Consider the following 25,566-nt stretch of genomic DNA (forward strand, 5'->3'; position numbering starts at 1 on the left):
AGCTCAACGTAGGCGTTCTGGAAAGAATCTTTCATCTCGTCGTCCAGAGGCTGCTCTTTGCCGTTCATCATGATGGTGGAGCAGCGGTCCAAAATCCTCTCTGGGGCGCCCTTCATCACCAGCAGCTGTTTGGACTCTCCAGGTGTTGCATTCTTGTGGATGGAAAGCTGTAGGACAAGAGGAAGAGTGGATTTAATGACTTGCCCTGATTCCAAAGAAGCAGAGACATAATCAAACCCAACCACTAGAGGGCGTAAATCAACATGTCCCACTTCAAATGTACAACCAATGGGGTTTTACCTGGTATTTGTTGGTGGAGTTGAATGGGATCTCAGCAACCTTGTAGTATTTTTCTCTCATGTCGCCAACGGGTCCACAGCACAGCTCAATGCACTTCAGCAAGGCAGCTTCTGAGGCGTCACCGGCTACATCTCTCTGTTTATTTAAGCAGACGACAAAGTGTTTGATGAGTGGGTTTGACTCAAAATGTCGACATAATTAGTATTTCTTCTTTTATAATACTGTGCATGAATATTGACATAACACAGAGAGAAAAACAACACTTTGGATAGCATTCATAAAACAATTTGTTGTATTTCTTTGTAGAAACAGACTAGTCAGTACTCAGTTAGAATGAAATCAATGGGTCTGTCTAGCCACCTTCTTGCTATAGCTGCAGCTTTATATTTCTGAAAAGGCCTTCAATTATTTTGAGTGCTTTTTATAAAGATTTGTAGTGAAGCCTCGCTGCATCTTTATTTTGCTGGTATCCAAAAAGCTTCTTGCCAAGTCACCCCCAAACAAAGTTTCTGCATCTCAGCAATCACATGGGTATTGTATAAAACAAAATGTTATAAGGAGGGAAAGTATTCCATGAGGTGATCAGGGGACACTCTGCTATGTTTTAGCAGGTTTTAAGTGGAATACCTTGAGCTTTTTTTTGAGGGCTTACTGCAATAAGCATCTTACCTTCAGGATGGGGACTCCGGACTGCTCTGCCAGGAAGACGGCGCGGTTGCAAAGGCCAGCGATTCTGGCGAGGGCGCCCCATGTGGGGGAGCTCCTGTCGAAGGTGGCACCGCTCTGGTTCTCCGTGGTGTCGGCCTCGTGGATCTGGTTGTCGAACCACATGTGGGCCACGGTCATCCTGTTCTGGGTCAGGGTGCCGGTCTTGTCGGAGCAGATGGTGGAGGTGGAGCCCAGGGTCTCCACGGCTTCCAAGTTCTTCACCAGGCAGTTCTTCTTGGCCATGCGCTTAGCGGTCAGGGTCAGACACACCTACAGACAGAAACCAAGTATTAAACACTTTACACTGATAATATATTCAGAGAAATGATACAGAAATGGTGTACACTACAACTCACAGTGACAGTGGCCAGGAGACCTTCTGGCACGTTGGCGACGATGATACCGATGAGGAAGATGACGGCCTCCAGCCAGCCATACCCAAGGATGAGGGAGAGGACGAAGAAGGAGACACCCAGGAAGACGGCCACGCCAGTGATGATGTGGATGAAGTGCTCGATCTCCTTGGCGATGGGAGTTTTGCCACCATCCAGACTGGAAGCCAGACAGGCGATACGACCCATGACGGTACGATCTCCGGTGTTGATGACGACTCCTCTGCAAGTACCTAGAGAGAGAAACGGAGGTGATGTAGTTGAGAGAAAACGATGACCCGGTGGATTTTGTCTTGTCGGCTAATTGTCAGATCTCTACCTTCAACACAGTTGGTGGAGAAGAAAGCGATGTTCCTGGTTTCCAGAGGGTTGTCGGCGGAGAAGTCGGGGGTACGAGACTGAGGCTCTGACTCACCGGTCAGAGAGGAGTTGTCCACCTGAGAAATGAAAATGATGTCAGCGTTCATTATCAGATGTAAAGAAGCCTATGTGCTGTTTCAAGCCACAATGCCCATGAAATCTGATTACAACAAGTTTTTCAGGTTCGCACCTTGCAGCCGCTAGCGGAGACGACACGTAGATCAGCAGGGATCCTGTCACCACCTTTCACCTCCACCAAATCTCCAACCACCACTTCCTCAGCGTTGATGTTCTTCTTCTCGCCGTCACGGAGGACAAGGGCTTGCTATACGAACAAAAGGTGAAATGATTAGTGTTGAGTGAAATTCATGGAACATTTTGAGCAACTGGATATTAAACATTAAGCCATTTTGCACATAATACAATTATTTAAAGGTACAAAAGTCAGGAAAAGCTCACCTGTGGGACCAGGTTCTTGAAGGAGTCCATGATCTTGGAGCTCTTGGCCTCTTGGTAGTACGAGAAGCATCCAGTGATGATGACGACAGCAGAGAGCACCACACCCAGGTACAACTGCATAGGAGAGAAAAGCATGTTAGTCATTGAATCTTTCTTTGATGAATATCACACTCTAGGAAACGTTTCCTTACGTTATCGTTGGCGGGTTCATCTTCAGAAGCCGCCTGGATACCATAAGCCAGGAAGCAGAGGAGAGCACCGATCCATAGCAGCATGGAGAAACCACCGAACAGCTGCGAACAAAACAACATCAAGTTTCAAGTTCCATCTTGCATAGGATCTCAGTTCGTTTGCATTAAATATGCAAATTCACTAAGGTTTTGCATGGTAAATCTTGCACTCCCGAACGGGTATTTCCTGCTGGGAAGAAGTCACTTTTACCTGTCTGCAGAACTTCACCCATTCAGGCGTTGTGGGGGGAGGTGTGAGGGCGTTAGGGCCATCTCGAAGCAGGATCTCTTTTGCTCTGGCGTTGGAGAGACCCTAAAAGACACGTGAAAAACAGGTTTAGCTATGTCAGCTTAAATAGCATGCGTACTTTCATGCAGTTAAACCCGTGAGGAGAGTTTAGTGCAGGGAAACACTATAAAAACAGGTCTTCCAGGTAAACATCTCGCTTTTACTTCAGGAAGTAAAGTAGGGTTAAAACAATCGGAAACACATCCACAGAAAGAAAAAATGTCAGTAATCCTAAAATGACTGCTTCCTTCATTCACAAGCCCATAATAAGACCAAATACTTTGTTAGCAGCTTGTGGTATCACAGTGTGAGAGACAGGATAACCGGCTTCTTTCTGTTATCATTTAGAGTGTCAACAAGGTCATGTTTTCCAAATGTTAAAAACTTGAAGATTTAAAAGTAGAGTTTGACTGAAGGTTTCTTTTTTTTCTGGTTGCTACCGGTGTTCCTGTGTGAATGAAGTCTTTGTTTTGGGGCAGACAGCTCAGATTTCAGTGGATAATCAGCATCAGTCAAGCATTTGGCTAGCTTTGGGCTGTATCGGGTTGTGTAATGGGATAAAGTGTGTGGTGCTTGGTAAAGCCCATAGCTTTTTGTACAATGTGAAAGAGGGTCAGTCCACCCACATATCTTCCTTGCCTCTATTTGTGTGCTTTTGACCTCAGTTTGTACAGGGAGATCTTCCCTGTGGCTCCCACACACACACACTCAAAAAGTAAACACACACAAATGCAGACTACTCACCCTGGAAAGGTCGGTACCATATTTTCTGTGCAGTTCATCCAAGGTTAACTTGTGATCATCCTATGGAGAGGGGGGAGACATTGTGAGACATTTAGTATGCATATATTATCTCCTTTGAGGATTATAAAAATGTCCTGTCTTTCAGAGGGACACAGGGGGAACATAAAGATGACAAGGCAAAATGGGCCATCTGATCAGGATTAGGGAACGCACGCCGGTCCGTACAGTGTGATTTTAAGATTAGTTGAAGCAGACGTTGAGAGTCAGCTGATGATAGAGAAGTGGCAGCCAAACAACCAGAGCTAAGCTGGGTTGCGTTTGGACTCATTCAAACTGTTTGCTGAATGAAACACACCATCCAACCACTGATGCACTGATGTGTGCCGGAGTAGCGCTCGTGTGTTTTGGGTAAAGCCGAACTCACGTCAATACCAGAGTCGTCAAATGAAGTAGCTATCTGTTGATCTTGAAATGAGCCGGGGGATGAAAATTCAAATTGCGGTGGATCTGCAAACGAACAACCAGAGAAGCTGGCGTGCCCACACTGTGTTTGTTGAATAACGCCTACAGCCAGTGATGAATACTGATTATTCCCGTGTCATTTGGGTGATCTGCAATAATATCTGACTCCCACCTTTCTTTCTTTTTTTGCCATACTGTGATCTTTATACCAAATGCGAAAGAGTGAAACATCCAAAGTGTTTTTACCACCTTCACATAAGTGAAACATTATTGTTGTGATAGACTGGTGTGGAATTTTCCATCTCAGTATTGCATGACTGTTTTTAAGCTGCACAGATTGCTACATCCTAACAACGAGTCTATCATTATTTACGTGTGTCATGTAGGAAATTGTTATCATTATTGTAAAGTAATGTTGAGCTTGTTGTACATATAGCATGGTTATTTTGTTGACTCCCATGTCATGATCTGTGCTGAAAGATGGGTGATGTGTTCCTGGCTCTACTGGAGCCCCATGAATGAATGACTGAATGAGGGAATGAATGAGGCGTCAGTTCACACCACTAAAGGACCCATTGTATTATTGAAGTACAAGCTTACATTGACCTTTTATGGTAAATATTTCACATCCACTGTATGAGAAATGCATTTACATTGTAAAAATGGGAGGTCCTAAGCTGTAAGGGAAGAACTAAGTTACTTTACATTCATGCATACTCAAGATTAGTGGAGGAAGTTGGTGAAATTGCAGTTTTTCCCGTCATGCCATTATTTCAGCCAACAGAGGAAAATCACTATTACGGCTCATATTTGGATCATGTCTTGAAGGCCAAACACTATTGAGGTTGTCAAATTCTATATTAGCATTTAATGTTGGACTTTGTCACATTTGATCACAGCGTTATGTTGCCATGGGGATAGCTACTGTTGTCTTTAGCTGGACTTTGTCACCTCATTTAATTGTACGATGCCGCAAATATGATGGTGCAATAATCATTAACATGTCGGCATAAAGACGCCAACCGATTACTGGTTTACTACTGGTCAATTATTCTTTAATTCTAGCTTAAATCTGAGAATCAGCAATTTTTCCAAACTCTCTGAAAAACAATGCATGAGAGTCACTGAAGACACCGCCTGCTGTTAACCCCAGTAAATGATATGCTAGGGAGGTTATGGCCTATTGGCGATACGGCTGCTATGGCATTGAGGTGTCCTTCAGCGGCTGTAGGACTTTGAGATCTAGTTAAGAACAAGAGAACAATTATCATTAATATGTCACCACGATGCGTATTTTACTGCCTAATAACCTGCAGTCCTCTGTGACCTGCTGGGTGACATTGAGCCTGGAATGTGGAGAAAGTTGCACTTAGTATTAAAACTGGCCACAAGCCACAGCATCCAAGTTATTGCAGTTTGTTGTACTTTGGCATACCTGCCACAAACTGACAGCATTAATCTGCCCCTTCAACTGATGACCTTGTGAGAGTCAAAGACAAGTCTATAATACAGCAAAATGTTCAGAAATGGATTATAATGTTATTATCAAATCTTTCACTAGTTTTCAGTAATGTCTGCTTTCGAGCTTTGAGATGAACATGACACCTGAATGTGCCTTTTGTGAACTGACCTTGTGAAGGACACGTTCCTATGGGAGTTAAAAGACGCTTTGTCTTGAAGAGGACATTCTTTAGTTTACGGCTAAACACAGAAGTGAGAACATATTGTTTGGTAAACTTTACAGTAGTAAGTAGAGATAATTTAACTTAAATCATTATTAACAACTTAAATAAATGATTTTTTTTCAGAACAGCAAGTGGTTTGACATGATTAATTAGCCCTTCTCATTAACTAGGGGATGAAGTTAATGCAAGAGTGACCTTGGGAAATGACCTCTGAGAGCTTCAGATACAGACTGAGAAAACGCTGACACCAGTGGAAATTGGGTGACTGTTTTACACAGGAAACCACCAGAAACTCTATGCACGAACTCTGCACTTTAGTTTCTGCCGCTATAAATGACTACACGTGATCTAAGAGTTTGTAAAGAACTAAGAAGCAGAATAATAAACGTTTACAGGCGGCAGTAAAAGTGAGTGTTTGGAGAAACTGAAGAAAATAATGACAACAGAGCCTCTAAGCGTAGAAAACTAATCCACATAAGCATGACTTAGAAGTTAAGTATGGCTGCGAACTCCTTAATGACATGTGACAGTACATGCGTGGGGTGTAAGTAGCAATCTTTATGAAATACGGGGCAGACGGTTACATCTCATGTGACTAGCCATGAGGTCAAAGCAGCGGTCTGTCTCAGCCATGACTGTGTCATGGCTGTGACCGTACATTTAGCTTTACAGTGACCAACATGGTCTGAATCAGGCAAAATATGTTAACGGGAGGACATGCTGTTCAAGTTCAACAAGGTCGTTCTATTTAATGTCTGTTCATTTCAGTTAGAAGACGGATTTTGAAAGTTTAAAACACGTTTGAGGGTTTGAGTTACTGAAATAGCTCCACACAAGTATTTAGGACAATTATAGGTTTATTTAAAGTTTTTTTTCACTTACCAGGTCAACTTCTTTCTTGAGTTCTTCCATATTCTTAAGCGCCTTGGCTTTCTTGGAGGTCTTGTCCCCGCCATCTGACGTGGCTGCCAGTTTGTACTCCTCTTTCCCTCGCTGAATTGAAGAAAGTGAGACAAAATAACATGAGCACACGTGGTAATTTTGCTCTGCAGCTTCCTCCTATATTGCAAGAGCCGAGAGCAGTGTAAACGTTGCTGTTCAAACAAGCTGCGTTAATCATTGTCAGAAGGACTGTGAATAACTCTCATAAAAGTTTCCAATTTAAAAGAGTTCCCTCAAAGTTCACAGCCAATTTGGAAAAGTACTTCAGGCAATAACTTGAGAGAAAAACTTGAGTGTAGGCTCAAAAGGGAAACACATAACCAGCTTAATCTTAACCTAAAGAATCTGAGAAACGAGTCCAAAGCATGTGACAAAGCTCCAATACTTACTCCCAGCCCCATGGTTGCAACGCAAGTCTGAGAACAGGCAATCCAATTGTCTTTTTAAAAATTGCAATGTTCCTACTCCGCCTCTCTCTCTCTCTCGCACACCACTCTCTCTCTCTCTCTCTCTGCCTCCTGTTCTTCCGCACTACCCCGAGCAGAGAAGATAGGTTGCTCCACATTAGCCAACCCTTTATAGTGCCTACTGGCTCACCTGCCCCGAGAGGAGGAGCTTTGGAAGGGGGAGAGGGGGGAGGCGGTGGAAAAGGGGGGAAACTGGACAGGTGAGTGGTGGTGTTCAGGAGGTGTGGGGTGGGCATTAGTAACGGAGGAGTATAGGACAAAAGGGGAGGGGTTGTTCTTGCTCAACTTCCTGGTTTTGTTCTCACCGCTTCCCTTCCTCTTCTTTCACTCTTACTCCTTTACTCCCATCTATTGCTTTTTTCTGACCCGGGTAGGTGGGGCGGACGACTCGAACGCCCTTCAGAACTTGTATTAGTTTACAGTACAAACAGGGGACGTCCGCAACTAAAAAAAGCAAGATAGTGAATGACAGACATGGAGAAATAAAATCAGAGCTAGAAAGGTGAAAGTCCACTTCCGCAGGTGACTGATTACCCAAAGCTGAACTAGTTCTTCAAGTGCCTCACTTACTAACTAGCACCGAAAGAGAAGAAGCTGTGTTTTTCCCAAGAGAGAAGTTGGTTGCTCATAGCAAAGATAACAAGTGGAATGCAATGGGAGGAATCCACTGATCCTTTGGCTTTCCCTCTCTGTCTCAGGTCAATATGCCCTGCACAAAAATACCATGTCATTGATTCTAAAGTCCTTTCACCTGGGGGAAAGTCAAAAGACCGTGACTGGAATGTGTTTCATGAAGCTAACCCATTGTGTTAAGCATACATTCACACTTCTACAACACTCAAAAAGGTCCTTGACTGACTGCATGCAGCACCCATACAGTGTCACAAGGATTAATATACGTTAATCATCATGAGAAACGCAAAAAATAAATGTTTGTGGAGAGATCTCTTAAGAGTTCAGGTCAGATTTCATTGTTCAAGTTGGCAACGATCAGCGATTACAAAAAAAAGGAAATTCATTAAATTGTATTTAATTAGACGCACTACCAGGAACTGAAAACAGCTACACTAGTAAGCCCCACCTTAGTGTTCCTAACCGAAATCTTAAGCAACGCCATAAAGTTTAACTGAGAGGCTTTTAAATGAATGATTGAACCACCTAATGCCCCTGACATACTCTGTGTCCTTGAACAGACAAAGGGTTTTCTAAACTCAAGCTGGTACTGGAAAGCTCAACCCCAAAAAGAAGTATAACATATATATTTGTGCCGGAGAGCTACAGCTTATTAGCCCCTGTTTGATCTGTTATCTATGGCTGCCACCTTAGCTCATGACCCTGACGTGCCCTGAAACCATGAAGTGCTCTTCCTGTTCATTGAAACCTCGCAGGCAGACGGAGGAGGGGAAGAGGGGAAGAGGGGAAGAGGGGAGGGATCGTCCTTGTTGGCGGGCTGGTGGGGGTTGTTGGATGTGTTTGTAGTAAACTTCCTACTGTTTATAGTCACTAGACTATGCAGGGAGGAGGGTGTCACAGGTGGAAGGAGTATTCAGATATTTGACATAATTCATAAAAGTACTGATACCACACAGTAAGACTATGGTACAAGGAACAGTCCGGTTAGTAAGCATAATCAGCTAAATATACCCAATTCAAGAACATCTAATAATAATAATAATAATAATAATAAATAAATTATAAAATTACATAAAAGATTATTAATGCTGGTTATTTATTTATATAAAAAAAATCATTATTCAATAATTCAGCAACATTTTGCTAGTTGAATTTATAATCTAATATATAGAATTTGTGTTTTTTTACGCATTACAATTAAAGTAACTAGTAACTTAAGCTGTGAGTAAAAAGTTCAACATGTCCCTAACAATTGTAGTGGAGAAGGGGCCTGGACAACCAGCAGTGTATTGAATTCAATGTGTTCTAATTCTATTCATGAGGGTGAAATAGATCCAATAGAAAGAAGAAGGCTATGCAAGAGTTAAGGTTGAAAAACCCTTAAGGGGACAGTTCACCCCAAAAGAATGAGATGTTTTGTTCCCGTGGTGTATATGACCAGGCAATAGCTGTAGCTTGCCACAACACAATAGAGCCCATCGAAACTGGATTGTGGTGCACTTTCTCGCGCTGAAGAGCATTGGGATGCTAACAACATGTGCTCCACAGCCCAACATGTCAACAGCTGTGGATGTGCGGGAACATATTTCCAGCACCTGTCTCCAAAAGCTGTGGCCACACCTTCTACTCAAACACATTTCTGTTTACAATCTCCTTTTTGCAGGATTTGTATTTGAGCTAGTTTAATTATGTGGGAAATCGACCTCCCATGCGGCAGAGATGTCTTTCCCCCCATCAATAGTTTGAATGTGTGACGGAGGGCTTCAGCCCCATAATTAATGCAGTTTACGTTCTTGTTTAACCAAAAACAATGCTCTGCTATGCATACACAGTGAGGAAGCTGAAGACGTAAAACATGGCCTTTGGAATGTCACTGTAGTATAAACACAGGGAGTAACAGTGATATCATTATAGAAAACAAATGCAACATATTAGCATTAGATGTTTCTAGACATAGGGCACAATGGAGTCTCATTTCAAGGTTTAATACAAAAAGTTTTCAGACTTTGCAGATAGCTTTGTGTTACATTTTGAAACAATCTGTTTCTTTCCGTTCTCCTGATTCTTTCTGAGTCTGTAGAACATTCAAAAGCTATAAATCATTCTGGCTATAGGAGTCTGAGCTAAAAGTAAACCGTCTTCTCCCTAAAAATGTGTTTATGGAAGTGCTTTGTAAATGTTTCACTTGGCTGCATATTGCCCTTGTAGTATTCAAGCTGTGCTGAACTTTAGACCAAGTGTGACGTAGGGGCCTTTCAAAATGCTTAATAATCTAACCGGAACCACCAGCATTCTGTTATTATTTGACAGAAGCCCAGCACTGATTGACACAAATGGAGAGATGATGACTCCATTGTTACTAATTACACTCTGATACGGACAGGCTGTCTAAAGTTGATTTGGCAAAGATAAAAACGTGTGTTCACTGAGCAGTCTCGCCTTATTCTGGAATGTTGCTTCAAAATAAACAATTTTGTAAAAACGAATGTCAATGAGATATTGCAGAGGCTATTGCTCTGATACCAGACATTATCCGAGAGAGCTGCCACATGTCCTTAAACTGAGAGTGATTTAAGTTTATGCACAATCGCTTATATTGGATACAGTGGCAAGGCTGCAATCAACACTGGTTAGACCAAATCAATAACTATAGAGGTAGACTTTTACACAAATGTTAACTAGACGGCCTTGAGTGGCACCAACATATGCCCTGGCTACTTTCATTGTTATTTGAGCTGTGCTGCGGGGGGGGGACAGTGGGAACCTTTGTTCACATGGGGAGGACATTTGTCGCGCAAAGACATTCCTCCTCCTTCAGGGGGGAGTACACAGACTAACATGTATTGTCTTCTCTAGCTGCCGTCACAAGATTTCAAAAACATTGTGACTTTTGGAATATTGAGATATTATTGTTGGATTATGGTTATGTTACAACAATGGGGAGTATTGGGGAAGGCAGTAGCGAGGAAGTGACTAACCACAGCCAGGAGTGAAAATCCATCCCACCACATTTCATGCAGTGTTTCTCAGCCCACTGAGCTTCCAGGACTCCCACAATGCACTGCAGTATTGTAAAAGCACAACAGTATTTCTTTAACAACCACAACTGTAGACTCAAAACGATCAAATAGCAGCTGTTTAGTACGCTTCCCAGGCGATTAACGTGCCTTTCTCCGCGTACAATCGTCACGCTGCTTCTCACATGACCCTTCACATACTCTGTCCCTGGACGCTGTAAATTCTTCCATCTTCAAAGTTCCCCTTTAAATCAGCCTGTCATCACAGCGTAAAGGCTGCAAATGCATAACATAACAACGGCCCTGTTTAGACCTGGCATTAACATCAGTCTATTGTGATCACAATGGTCAGCTATGTTGTGAAAACAACCAGGACACATTGAGACTCAGACCGCTCTCGGAGGGGGTACGGGTCAAATATGGCCACGTTATTTTAGCAATGTGTAAGCAAGTGTGTTAACTGACTTGGCTGTCTACTTTAATCAGATCAAAGAAGACAATGAAGTTCGTGAAGTTTAGTGAAACGTTTGATTTACTGACGGAGGGAGTAGACCGACTCTCTCTTCCTTCTGTTGAACTTGCAGTGTCATCAGTTCAGACAATTTGTTATAGAAAGCTAGTAGACCATAGCAGAAGGTGAAAGCAGAAGCGGTCTTATAGCAGCTACATGACGAGAAGAAAGTATGAGTCTATGGACGTATTAATCCACCATTTTGTTATACTCCAAACTGTTTTGAAATGAAAATGACCAAACAGCATTATATCATAGCTCGAAAACATGAACAATGTGTTAGAACAACCAACTGTTAATGCTATCCCAAAATATGGAGCATTAGCTGGTGACACTTGCCCTTGTTACTACGATGACGCACAACACTGTTATTGGCAGCTTTAATGCTTAAAGTGCCAATGCCATCACTAATCTGCCGTTGTATAAAGCACGTAAACAAACCAGCAATAGTTTTTGGGGTTTCAGAGCAAACCCAATTCAAGAGAAAACTGAGGAAAACAAGAAATCTAGCAAGCATCATAGTCAGAGACTTGGTCCCAAAAAGAGACTTCACACACCTGCTCGAAATTCTCAGCCCAGGTGTTTGTGTATAGGGAAAGTGGAATCTTTCTGTTGACTCTTAGCGCCCAGCTTCTCACATTTCAATGTTTGAAAATGTATGTTGTGCTAGAGGATTACCGCTTTAACCAGAACGTAATAAAGAATCAAGGGCTTTGTGAAGAAATTGAAATAACCGTCCTATAAAAAAAAAAAATCACAGCTAAGGGTAATAACATTGACACCATGGATACCAGATGTGTGACTCTCATCAACCCCAGATTTCTCGCCTGTCTGCTACTGTGTAATTCTGTGTCAAGGTCCAACATCCTTCTTCTTGAAAATATGTCAAAAACACAGATAAAGGTGACGACAGTAGGAGAAAGCAGTCGATAAGACACAAAGATAAAGGGCCAAGCCATAATGCCTCTGACAGTCGCTTTCTGTCTCAATTTTTAATACACAAAACGCCTTAATGTGAGACATTTGAATGTCACAATCAACTTACGACCAATAGGAGTCAAACAGGAAGTAATTTAACCCATGACCTTCTCACTCTACATGTTTAACTTGAACAGAAATCCACAGTTGTAGAAGCCCAGGCACATGCACATTGTAAAAAACACATGACAGCCAGGGCATGCTGTGAACGAAAAGGGAAGACACAAAAGACAGACTGGTGCTATTTATAGATCCGAACATGTGCCAAAAAAAACCTGGTTCCTTCCAGGCCAGCTTCAATTAAAGGGAAAGCAGGCGGGAATTATGAAGGTGGGCTTTTATATCAAAGGAAAACTGCTGCAGATCCAAATCACCGACGTCAGCAAGAGATACAACAGCTGATAGATCAAAATTGTAATCAAAGTAAGCTTGGACAACAATCATGACATCACCGTGGCACCATGGAGACGCTCAGGTTTGCTTTGGTTGCTTCACAAGCTGTCCGATCACATTCCTCGTGCAAATGTGGGCCGCCAGTAAATTGGGTTCTTGACGGTTTCCACTTGGTTGATGATGATGACAGAGATATATGCATCGTTTATGCAGACCCCCCCACACACACACACACACACACACACACACACACACACACACACACACACACACACACACACACACACACACACACACACACACACACACAGAGGTCCTGCACGTCCCTCTAATCTGGCACAAGGATTACGGATGCAATTAGATGAATGAGAAAGTGAGGGAAGGAGGAGAAATCAGTGATGCAAACACACGTATGGTGAAAAAAGAGAGAACTATTCGAAGCAGAAAAAAAACAGCGTAATATACCATCTGACAAAGGCCTGTGCTATAATCCTTCAATTAACTGGCTGTTCTTTATAATTTACTCAGATCAATAGGAGACAGAGATGTTAAGTTATAAATCAAGGGTTTTTATTATTATTTACAGCAGGGGTAGGGAACCCTTTTCCTTTAAATTTGTACAACATCCTCCGAGGGGCGTACAAATTATTGAACTCAACCTCTGCTTAAAAAAACTAAAATCACAGCCCATTCATTTGGCCTTTCTTTCATCCTGTGCAAAGAAAAAGCAATCTCTTAATCCAGATATCTTACCATGACTCATGTTTGACGCATGCATTCACGTGCGCGGTTGTGGCATGACCACCAAAACAGAAAGATAAGGACACAAGATGTGTGCAAATGTATTTAGGTATCCTACCCATGTGAGACGTAGGGGGTCCGGGGGCAGATTTTTTTTTAAATATTGAAGTTAAAAGCATCAATCTGGTGCACTTTGAGAGCAACATGAGGAGATCTATGGACACATCTATCAACACCCATATGAAACAGAGCTGTAAGCAGATTTTTCTTTTGGGATATTTTACAAATCACTCCCCTTTCAAACTCTATTCTTGTTATGTTTAACAACTTTTTTGTTACTGTCATATAGTATTTTATACCTGTTAATAATTTAGTCTCTAATGTCTCATTAATAACTATAATGATCATATCAAGGTGTGCCTTAAACTCACTGAGCTTGAGGTTATTTGAGCCTCTCAGGAGAGAGCTCTCTTCCACCTGGTTGTGGAAAAGCTCTTTAAATTCGTTAGCATAGCTAGCTAACCAGATGCTAATAACAACAGATCGCCACTGTGCTTACAACTAAAGACACAGCCTCGCAAACACTGCGGCATGTGTACGGCCCCTTATGGGTACTGCAATATTTGAAGAGCTGGAGCGGCGTCCCGGTGCTCTCCGTTACTCCTTTCAGACGAGACATAACCACGTTACGCTCGTGTTGTGTTCAAGGAACCTGTCCTTGGCCAGGAAAAACAGGCACTCGCTTGTTTAATTATTTTGCGATCTAGATTTCTTCTTTTTTGAAGTGAGAAGTTGTCCGTAAGTCGGACGGACGGACCCCCCCCCCCAAAAAACGAAAACTCTTCGGTTCTCCACGAATTACACAAGTCACCCAAATCAGCGTTAAAAAAGCGGGAAGCGCCGAAAAGCGACTAATTTGCATCACTGAGAAATAAAGCCAAAGAGACATAGCGAGATATGTGCTTTCTGATAATTGTTTAATCATTATTGTTTTATTTATTTTGTTTAGGTCAATGTAAAGCGTCAAAGTAGGTATTTGAAAGACAAACTTTTTTTCCCACGAGCTTGATTCCCTTTAGGTTTCACTGACCATTACATCATACACTTTGAGAGTTTGATTTGTATCTTTACCCGGCAGAAAATCCTCTCACACTGGGAGGCTAGCGTCCTTATTTTTCATAACTTCGTATTAAAATCATAAAGTCATAACCGTGCCAGCAGGCTTCATCAGGATTTATTCCTCATATAATTGTGCATGCCCATCTTGATCTAGATATTGAAACTTTTCCTGTTGTGGAAATAACCAGATTTGCCTGCTAGGGTTAATTATAACCCTGAAATCTTTGTCTCTTAGCCAAGGGACAGGTAAGACACCCTGTCACAGGATGAAAGAAAGTGAAAAATAAATCGTAAAACGATATCCAGTACACATGGTGTTATCTTCTAAACTGTAATAATTATAGATTGGAGAGCACAGACCTAACCCAAGGCCAACTTTTCAGATTTCCCAAGATGTTTTCCGGCATTCTGTGTGTTTCTGTGAAACAATGTAGACTCCTCGAAAAGAAAAGTGTTTGAGTTTGCCAGTAGTTTTCGAAAAGAGAAATCGGAAAAAAAATTCCCACACATCGTTTATTTTACACTTTATTCTTTATGTAATGCAGTAAAGCCAAAAGCAAACTGGTGAAGGAGTGAATGAAAGGATAAAGAAAGAAAAGAGTCCCTGTAGGCACTGCCAGTCTGGCTGATCCAACACCCTGGCAACGGCAACAAAGAGCCACTGTCCCCCTCACTGTGTCCCACACACTCACGCATGCATACTGTACTGTGTACACCCGAGCATCTACGCACACTGAGTTTGCTCACACGCATAGAAGTGTCCGCAAAATGTGAATGTTGTTCCCTTTAAACTCAGAAGATGTGATTCTCTATGTATCTGTCTGGTTTGGTGAATGACTCAAAATGAGCATCATCAGAAATTGTTACGGGGTCATGACCTTAGTCTCCTGATAAGAGAGTCTGTGGTTAGAAATCTGTCTCCTCCTAATGCTATCAAAACATCCACAGATTTCGCAGCTAAGTAAACTTCTTTATACTGTATGCTGTCATTAGACTGGCCACAACACGCTGCTACTTACTCATTATGGTCGCACTAAGCAAAACAAAAATGACATCATTGTTCATTTAAAACCAAGGTGACGTTTATGCTTTTAAAATGTTTTGCCTGAAGCTAGATAAAGGCTGCTAATGTGCATCCAAAGCTAATTGTAACAAGATCAAAATAGAATTAAACGTAACCCCTACGACAACTGGGAGGAGTACAATGTGTGAAAATGTGATTCTCAAGCATATTTAGAAAAACGATTTGAGTGCATAACGAGTCATATCTGCCTCATCAGCTTACTGTCCGTGGTGTGCAGTGTTAACATCATTTGATCCAGAGCTTTCTTGTGTTTTTTAACTGAGGCTTTCAAAAATTAAAGCACTGCTTGTAACTGTCATTCAAAGCGAAACTGGTTTTCTCTTCCCTGTAGCCGCAGGACCTCTGCTCACCAACTGGCTCAAAGGTCAGCGGGAAGTTTTCAAACCGGTAGAAAGAAATTCCAGAGCAGGAGTAGCTTACAGTTGGGTCACAATCAGCTTATTCCACACCATCTAACAGCATCACATATACTCTACTTAGTTTGACGTTTTTAACGGAGCCTGTTTAGGGGAGGACCCTATAGCCTACTGTAGTTTCTTTAGGAAGCACACACAGAATGAGTTGAGTAAGCTAAGGGAAATAGTGGCTGCCTTCAACTTGTCTTTCCTCACTACAATTGCTGAAGGAAGCCTTTTTTTACATTCAGCTCCACTTCAGCAGAGCTAGAAGAAAGTTAGCAAGCTGAGAGAAAAAAGTCAGACGGGGGACAAGTGGAAGTTGCAGAGGGAGGAGTTGAGGAGAAAGAAGTGGAGGAGGCGAGGAAGAGGAGGAGTCACATGACGGCAGTGGCATGTCTGCTTGTCCTTGGAAAGGACACTGGCGTCTCAAAACAAACCATTTCTTTGTCTTTCTATCGGACTGCATGTCCTCCTCTTCCTCCGTCTAGTTCTACTTTACTGACCTCTCGTTCCCTTTCCTTCCTGCCTCTCGAGTCCTTCCACAAACTTTTAATACAATTCAAACTGAGAAGTGACACGGCAGAGTGATCTTCCCAGTTCTCTGCGTGACACTTTGTTTTGCAGATTGTGCCATATAACTTTATTCCCTGACAGAAAAAAAAACACTATGTACTTTGGAGTTTTCCGCTTCCCTTCTACAGTTGCTATTACCCAACAGGAGTTCATTCACATACACCCCCACACCTTTACCTCCCTCTGCATTCCCTCTTCATTATCATAATCACACTGACACACACACACACACAGAATTCCTTTGCTGACTCCTCCCCTCGTGAAGACTTTCCCTTGGGGCCCGCACAACCTTCCCTCATGGAAAACTACCAGTGCACACACACACACACACACACACACACACACACACACACACACACACACACACACACACAGAGATCAGAGTTAGCAGTGGACAGCACTATAATGGGAAAAGGGATGAAAGCAGGAAAGAGAGGGTCTTTGATGATACGAATCAAATATGATGAAAACTAGCCAACCAGTCTAAAAACTCCCCTTTCCTCCCACACACCTATACATGACAACACTAATATTTACATTACCCACAGCCTTGAAAGGCTAACTGACATACAGACCCCCCCTCTCCCTCCACCCTGCATGCTGCAGCCTATCCCATCGAAAGCAACACCACCTCCCACCGGACTAATCCTCCACTGACCAAAATACAACTGGTGGCTGCTGCTGTGTGAATTCTTCTTGACTGCCCTTCAAAGTCAAAGCTAAGAAATATTTATGCAATGTTAAAGAAGATATCTGCCATATTTCAGGTTATAATATTGATCGATATGGGTTCAAAAAAATTGTTACTGTGGATAGGGGAATATGCAGATAAATTACACCTAATTGCTGAGATTAAAGTAGTCAATTAAACCTGGATTAAAACAAACCTGGTCAGTAGGGATTTACTAAACATATTATCATAAGAATCAACACCTCGGAGACTTGTGAATGGGGCCTTTTCAAACAAACAACATTTGCATTTGAATGAGGAGTTTTTTTCTCGCAAACTGACTCAGACAAGGCTTTAAGGTGTTTCTATCCAAGACATTTATTACTCTTATCATGACATTTTTTTTTTTTAGCTTAATATTTCTTTGCCTCCATGATATTTATATTAAGCCTTTAATTCCCCTAAAATGCTTTCAAGCCACAAACACATTTGCCTACACTGTTCAAAGACAACAAGTCAAGCCTCAGCAAGCCAAGAGAGGATTAATACTAAGACTTTTGCCAACATTAAATGATAACTGGCACACCGACTGTAAAAAACAATTACGATATTTCTCATCATCTGTATCGCTCATAGAAGAAGGAGGCAAGAGCACAACTAGAGCTAGATATGTGAGCTTCCGTTTGTTTACAATAAACAAGTCACGAACAATGAGCTCCTCTCGTATAAGGGTACAGTATTTCCACACTGTATCTACAAACTACACATATTCACTCGACTGTAAAACTTGACAGGCTCAGCAGAATTCAACGGCTTGAGACAGAGAAATCCAGTTAAACCAGATCTTTAACAGATGGCAATGCTCGAGGGGACACGAAAGGATTTGCCTTATTCTCTTAAAATGTGCTTTTTTAGGGGCACTGCTTGTAAATAACTAACATATTGTGAAATTCGAAAGTAAATGTGTTTTGTAACCTATTCATTCCTTGACAGGTTCAGCCTGCAGAGACATGAACAGATCAATCATGTGTTTTGATTAGTATTTTTAGATATAATACTTCGAAATAACTAATATGTGCCCTCAGGGGTTTTTCTATATACTATATATATACTATGGCGTATCATCCAGATCTGCAGATATGCTGTGATTTGAGCTCTTCTTCAGAGCTTAACATGAGGATTAGACAAACTTGCACAAAATACATACACCCTGCCTTGTCTTTAAGTGTTGAATTATGTAATAACATGTACAATGAGTAAGTTAGTATGACAATGAATATCCAGGTAATGGAAAATACTACATCTGTTGTAAAATATGTCAATTCAGGGATGAATCATGAAGGAATTGTATGCAGTTTTTTGGGGGAAGTAGAGGGAAGTAGAGCAAGTGTGTGGGAGAGAAACTCCCTCTGAAGGGAACACAGGGATTTTAGTCTTTGCAGACCATTAACATGCACTTAAAGGCCCTGACACACCAGGCCGAAATCGGCCGTTTTCGTTAGTCGGACGACGAAGCGTGCCCTGTCGCCCAAACTCAATTTGGTGTGTCCCGCACCGTCGGCCGTGACACGCCTTATTTGGCCTTTCATGGCCGACGCACGGCCGATTCAACATCGGCCACAGGCAGTCGGACAAAGAAATCACTCTGATTGGCTGTTCAGCTAGCGAATCAGTGCATGAGAAGCGAAATGGTTGCTTGAGAATAGAGGTTTCTCAATACTCAAATTTCCCCTCCTCGACTCCTTGGTCCTCCGGTAGTGACCCGGAAATGAATTTCAGCGCGCCATTTTGAAGGACATCTCATTTCTCTGAATGCACTTCGAGGACCGAGCATCGCGCGTCGAGGAGGCTCTCTGGAGGAGCTCTAACCGAGGAGACACTGATGGTTCCTCCACGGCTCCTCCACGGATGCATTTCCGGGAACGGTGGAGGGGTTACGCACGGCCGGACTTATCTCAGCCAATGACAGCTCTGCATGCATCCCCTGGGTATTATTTTAGAAACTGCTTTCATCGCGTTGCAATGTTTCCAGAGAGAACAGCTGTGAGGTCCGTGCAGAAAGCAGAGCAGTGTGTAAAATATATATCACTCAGTATAACATGCCTACATTACCCTCTGTATTTGCTGTAGTTTAGTAGATATCTACAAACAAAGAGTCGATATTTTTCTAAAACCTTTTAGTGCTTCACATAATAAAATACACAACGGCTGTAGCCTGATTATGCTTTAGGAGCTGTAGGTGTGTGTGGTACAGTGTGTAGGTGTGTGTGTGGTACAGTGTGTAGGTGTGTGTATGCTGTACAGTGCGTCGATGCGGCGGACAGACGGGTCTCAGTGTGTAGCGTGTGTGTGGGTACAGTGTGTGTGTGGTGTGGTATCAGTGTGTAGGTGTGTCCGTGTACAGTGTGTAGGTGGTGTGTGGTACAGTGTGGTAGGTGTGTGTGGGTACAGTGTGTAACGTGGTGTGGTGGACAGTGTGTAGGTGGTGTGCGTGGTAACAGTTTGTGGAGGGTTGTGTGTGGTACAGTGTGTAGGTGTGTGTTGTACAGTGGTGTAGGTGGTGTGTGGCACAGTGTGGTAAGGTGTGTGCGTGGTACATGTGTGCTAGGTGTGTGTGGTACCAGTGTGTTAGCGTGTGTGTGGTCACGCTTTGTAGGGGTTGTGGCGTGGTACAGTGTGTTAGGTGTGTGTGTGTTGTACAGCTGCGTAGATGCGGCGGAGCAAGACAGCCCTCTCCAGTGGTTGGTCGGTGTCCTCTGCTTACTTCTTATACTTGTAAATAAAAACTTTTGGCGCGCGCGTAATTTCAATTCGTAATTCCCCCACCAGAGAGAGGGGGGGATATATCCAGTCTCTGATTGTGTTATGTTATTATGAGAGTGCTCTCATAATTGTTTGATTCTGAAATTGTAAATTGTAAGTGGGGCAAAAAGTATTTAGTCAGCCACCAATTGTNCCTGTCAAACAAAACATTTATCAGGAAACCGTATTACATCTCTCTCCCCCCCTTCGTTCCTCTCTCTCCCGGAGGGAGCTGTGGTGTGAGGAGAATCAGTGGAGAACAGGGCAGCTGTCTTGGTGAGTGACCGGCGTTAGCTACAGTTAATGTTAGCTAACGTCAGTCACATCACTGTTGATACTGATCCATAACAGAAACTAATGCGCAAGTATCAGCCGTATCTTGCGTTACCTAACTCAACTCCACACTACATCTTACGGTGCGGTGTACCGGAGGGGAGAGAGAGAGGAGCGAAGGGGGGAGAGAGAGAGAGGAGCGAAGGAGGGAGAGAGAGAGAGGAGCAAAGGGGGGAGAGAGAGAGAGGAGCGAAGGAGGGAGAGAGAGAGAGGAGCAAAGGGGGGAGAGAGAGAGAGGAGCGAAGGGGGGTTCGCTCCTCTCTCTCTCCCCTCCGGTACGCCGCACCGTAAGATGTAGTGTGGAGTTGAGTTAGGTAACGCGAGATACGGCCGATACTTGCGCATTAGTTATGGATCAGTATCAACAGTCCTGCCAGTAACGTTACTATATTATCAATACTGCTTTAGTTTATAGCCTGATATATGAGCTAACTTTACAATGTTGTGATGTGACTGACGTTAGCTAACATTTAACGGTAGCTAACGCCGGTCACTCACCAAGACAGCTGCCCTGTTCTCCACTGGTTCTCCTCACACCACAGCTCCATTTCTCTCCGATGGCCGTTATTTCTTCTAATCCTTGGCTGCTCCTGGTCTCTTGGACGTATAGCAAGCTCATAATTATATGGTTGTGGTCCGTCATATGCATTTGAATATACATGTTCAACCTTTTCTGTGTCAAAACTAGCATTGTGATCCATGTTTATTAAATTACGTTAGACCGGCCGCTCTCCCCCATGTGACGTCACAGGTGGGGGGTCACATGGGGAGGCTTTTTTTATGCGGAAGTAAAAAATGTCTTACAAAAACGACGCCAGATGTCACTGTAGTGTATATTTATGGATCATTTTCCTACACATTTATTCACTGGTGTCTCTAACCTGCAAGTTGCTGTTTAAATGGAAGGCAATGTCTAAAGTCTACTCGCAGAAACTGCTCTAGTAACATAAAAAAGAGAACCAGAAGCTCTGATCATGCAGAAAATCCTTGTTTGTACAGACCTGGTTTTCTTGATCTGTTGAGCGGGCCGAGGACACAGAGAAGAGGGTGTGCTGATGTTCTCTTCTTCATCATTGCTGGTGTCTACCAGACGTAACAGGGCTTTTGTCTTGGCAGAACGGACTGCTCTACCACTGACAACAAAAAATATTAAAACCAACCAATAAGCAAGGGAGGATGAGGAGCAAAAGAAAGCATGTCATGGAAAAAAAAACAATAAGACGATCAAACAATGCAAAGAAACTCAAGGATAATATGTCGAATTAACTAATATTTCTTTACAGTTAACTTATGATAAATGTATATTAATGTAAAATATTAATATTACTGCATTGCAAGACATGTTTTTTTTTCACACACCTGGTTGTCTTGCTCTTCAGAGAACGCTGAGGACAGGGGATATTCTCCTCCTTAAAGCTCCTCTCAGTCAGATTTTTTTTTTGTTTTTTTTTTGCAGGAATCCGCTCTCTACGAGCAGCAACACTAGTCTTCTTCTCTCTATGACAAGAAAAAACGGATGAACAAGTTAGTTGAAACAATAGCCGATGAGTATGAGCCTTGCGTATTTCAGTAGCCAACTTGTTTCTACAAAATGAAATATGCCATGTGTGTTTCTTCATGTCTACTAAAATACTACTCAGATAAACATTTTTAAAAAGGATTACTTAAATGTTGTAAGTGACTGAGCTGCACATTTTTAAGTACTTGTCAATACTCTATGATGGGCAAGCTTTTGGCTGGACTGTCACTTAATGAAATGTGTGTACGATAGTTTTGTTTGATTTATAAGCTGACTATTTGCCATGTGTGATAAGCAAAGTAATCAACCATTATGATATATTGGTCATGCTAGTGTTAGTCATTAAAGAATAACAGTATTCACAGAGGTGGGAAGTAACTAAGTAGATGTACTGTACTTAAGTATAATTTGAAGATACTTGTACTTTAGTTGAGCATTAGAATGTTATGCTACTTTGTAATTCTACTCCACTACAATTCAGAGGTAAATCATGTAATGTTACTCCCCTACATGTATGTTGCGCCTTTAGTTACATTACAGATTTGGATTAATAATATGAAATATAATCAACCCTTAAATCAGACTTTAGTTACACCTGGAATACATCTACAAGCTACCATGCAGTATAGAAAGTCATTAAAACTAGCTGCACCTTTACCAGCTTTAATGACACTTTAATGCATCAGTAATTATAATCAAGATATAAAATACATATCATTATAATATGGGCCGATCTGCATAATGAGTACTTTTGGTACTTTAAGCATATTGTTATGCCAATACATTTTGAAATGTTAGTTGGGTAACCTTTGGAATGCAGGACTTAGTATTCCTACACTCTGGTAACAGAGTATCCTAATTTCCTACACTCTGTACTCAAGTACAAGATCTGAGTACTTCTCCCACCTCTGAGTATTTAACTGAATAAAGTTTCTCCATTAGATCGTCGACATGAACATAACGTCACCTGTTCCTCGGAGGTTTTGAGGGTTCAGCGACGAAGCTGTCCCCGTCTGTTGAGCGTGTGCTGTCGAAGTCTCTCTTTCGGTTATCCGGTAAGAACCAGGCGGGCACCATTCGCCTCTCCCCACCGTATGTTTTCATAAAAACCGGCAGTGTTGGATTCATGTTTACGATTATAGATATTAACGAAACTTAAAGTGATATTAACGGGCAAAGGAGTTCAAATGCACTAGTCGTTGCCGACCGACCGTTAACTATAGCCAAATAGCTCGACCTTTTGTAAACTGTGCTTATTCTATCAAGGCCCAGATAAAATTGATCAACAGTGATCGGAGAAACTCATAGAAAATACATAAAGTCAGATGTTTCTGCCCGTTTCCATGATTGGTAGCTATAGTCTATTTTTGTATGTCGTTAATTATTATCCCGAATGTATCCGCTGATGGACCCGCTTCTTCTTCAAACTGCCAGTCACCGATGATTGGTCGACAGTCGGTGATGATGTCATCAGAGCGCCACCTGGCGAATTGGAGTAGTTACAACCATAGATGCAACCATCTATTTTAATAAACTATTTATTTATTTAAATGTATAATATTAACAACCATACATTAGAAAGCATAAAAAAAACAGAAAATTATAAATCTATTCTAAAAGGAACAGAAAATGCAGGCAATATGCTCTAAGACGGCACAGTAATACATTTTAAACAAGCAAACTGATGACATAGAAATACATGTCTTAGTTAAAGGTGGGGTATGTAATTTTGGAGAAACCAGCTCGAGTGCGCTAGAATTTGAAAGTACAAAACCGGAACAAATCTGCCTCTTCCTTCAGACTTCCTTCCTTCAGAGCCCCTCCTCCAACACACACGACACGAACGCGCACATGACCAATGAGCCATCCAGTTATTTTAACCGGCTAAAATGATTGGTCGTGCTTTTTACAGCTTCCACAGATGAAATTGTTTTATGTGTTTATTGTCAAAGCATTTAATATATGCATTGCTATCGGGATGTTAAGAGCATTCCATGGAATATAACAGTTATGGTGTAAACAACTAGAGTTCTCGCACGCGCTAAAACACGCTAAACCCCATAATCACTATGAGACAAAGCGATAAAATACAGCCGTACAAACCAACAAACCACAAACCCACTCAGCAAAAACCTAAAAAAAAAACAAACGTAAAGCCTATATCTTCAACCACTATACACCTACATCAAACTGTCTATCCAACAACAAAACTTACTTCAGTCACTCGTAAAAACACTCTCTTTAATTATAAATAAATCTCATTATATAAAAACACAAACACAATAATTTGCTCCGCTAGAATTTCCCCAACAAGTAAATTTCCCATTTATTAGGACTGTTACTACACTTAACCATCCCCAACAACTTCATAGCCAAATCAATAAACTCCTTAAGTAACAAAAATTCTTTCTTTATATAACTCCATACCCCTCCCCCTAAATTCCCATACAAAATCTCTCACCAAAAAACCCCCACAAAAACACTAACCTCTTCAAACAAGTACATCCATCATAGCTATGACGCATTTTTTATTTTGTCAGTTATAAACAACGATTAGAAACTGTTAGTTCTAATTATTCGTGGTTTCAAGTACATGATTAATAAATATAATATCATAATAATCATATCTAAAAAAAAATTTCTATTTACTTTATAAGTTTATTCTTTCGTAAATTTCCAATTTTAGGACTTTTAATAACTACAGACCATCACAACTCGTGAAATCTTCAACAAATTTCACTAAGTAACCTTTTCAATTTATCATTTTCTTTATAACTTACATACACTAAATTATCGTCAAAAAACCCGCACCTGTAAAACGGTGCTTCACGCAGGCTCCACGTTTTACGTAGTGTCTTCATACTGTTTTGTACATCCGTCATGTGGATGTAACCAAAGTTTTTACCCTTGAGTTTTCTCGCTGAAGAACGTTTTAGGTACCGGTTTTCGACATTGTGACTAGCTTTAATACTGTTTATTTATTTTCTTTCAGTCCCTTTTAACACACATGTTTTTAACGAGCTCCTCGCCGTGTTCTGTGTTCGTCGATAGTACATTTGCTGTGTAATTGTCTTTATATACACAACCAGTTATGTACTCACTTTATACAGAACTTTGACTTTGTCTGTAAACTGCGGAAATCTTATTTAGGTACACTGAAACCAATGGGACGTTTCCGCCAGTTTAAATTGAACCAGTTAGTGGAGCCGAATTCTTCCTATCAAAAATTTACATGTTTGATATTACTGATATAACAGATCGAGAAGAAACACTAATAACAAATTCGGGACATACCATTCGATTTTATCAAAATGTTATACAATTACATTCGATTTTATCAAAAATGTATTGTTCGTGAGAACCTGATTATTTGTACTTATTTACCACATTTTTCAAATAGAAACATAGCGAAAAGACTACGTGGTAACTTAATAATCCTATTGACCGGTCATCGGGATGTTCAGATTTATTGTTACCCCTGTGGACCACTAGATCTAGAATAAATGAGGTAACAAATAATGCGGTACCTTCCTGGTATTACTCAAAGTTGAAACACAAGGCTAAAATATTAACTAGTAATAATTTAATAATAATTAATAACTTCATATTAAAGTATGGCAGAAATTTCATATGTCGTTTAAGTAGAAAAAGTATGTTTATAAAACGTCGTTTTTGTAAGTCTGTTTACGGATTTTTCACCAAGTGTTAATGATTGTACATTACTTCGTATTTCTCTACGAAACCAAATCGACAGGAC

General features: G+C 41.5%; 2 protein-coding genes across 2 annotated transcripts in view; both read right to left on the reverse strand.

Annotated features, from left to right (window-relative positions):
* LOC104967149 (sodium/potassium-transporting ATPase subunit alpha-1-like) overlaps positions 1-7,087 on the reverse strand; it is a gene marked incomplete at its 3' end in the record, with an annotated part of 8,282 nt that extends 1,195 nt beyond the window's left edge. Inside the window, 12 exon segments of the mRNA XM_010796565.1 lie at positions 1-167; positions 301-435; positions 970-1,278; positions 1,365-1,633; positions 1,720-1,837; positions 1,951-2,085; positions 2,220-2,333; positions 2,411-2,512; positions 2,661-2,762; positions 3,483-3,542; positions 6,512-6,622; positions 6,961-7,087. Of these exon segments, the coding sequence (XP_010794867.1) occupies positions 1-167; positions 301-435; positions 970-1,278; positions 1,365-1,633; positions 1,720-1,837; positions 1,951-2,085; positions 2,220-2,333; positions 2,411-2,512; positions 2,661-2,762; positions 3,483-3,542; positions 6,512-6,622; positions 6,961-6,972 (1,634 nt within the window).
* A 1,278-nt stretch (positions 7,088-8,365) lies between these two features.
* On the reverse strand, positions 8,366-23,303 carry LOC104967150 (uncharacterized). Its single transcript, XM_010796566.1, has 4 exons — positions 22,777-23,303; positions 21,650-21,787; positions 21,292-21,423; positions 8,366-8,546 (listed from the first exon to the last, which is right to left on the reverse strand). Exons 1-4 carry the CDS (start codon positions 22,935-22,937, stop codon positions 8,366-8,368), a joined length of 612 nt encoding a protein of 203 aa, XP_010794868.1. The 5' UTR covers positions 22,938-23,303.
* Positions 23,304-25,566: the final 2,263 nt, after the last annotated feature.

Source organism: Notothenia coriiceps, unplaced genomic scaffold (genome assembly GCF_000735185.1).
Source record: "Notothenia coriiceps isolate Sejong01 unplaced genomic scaffold, NC01 NC01_scaffold00037250, whole genome shotgun sequence".
NCBI classification, from domain to species: domain Eukaryota; kingdom Metazoa; phylum Chordata; class Actinopteri; order Perciformes; family Nototheniidae; genus Notothenia; species Notothenia coriiceps.

What these genes read in the sequence shown, in the direction of transcription:
- LOC104967150 (XM_010796566.1), bottom strand. Translation starts at nt 22,937, where the DNA reads ATGAATCCAACACTGCCGGTTTTTATGAAAACATACGGTGGGGAGAGG. An exon ending in CTGAAGAGCAAGACAACCAG is followed by an intron (nt 21,424 to 21,649) that starts GTGTGTGAAAAA and finishes TTTTGTTGTCAG; the next exon opens with TGGTAGAGCAGTCCGTTCTG. An exon ending in CAACAGATCAAGAAAACCAG is followed by an intron (nt 8,547 to 21,291) that starts GTCTGTACAAAC and finishes CTCCCTGCATAG; the next exon opens with TCTAGTGACTATAAACAGTA.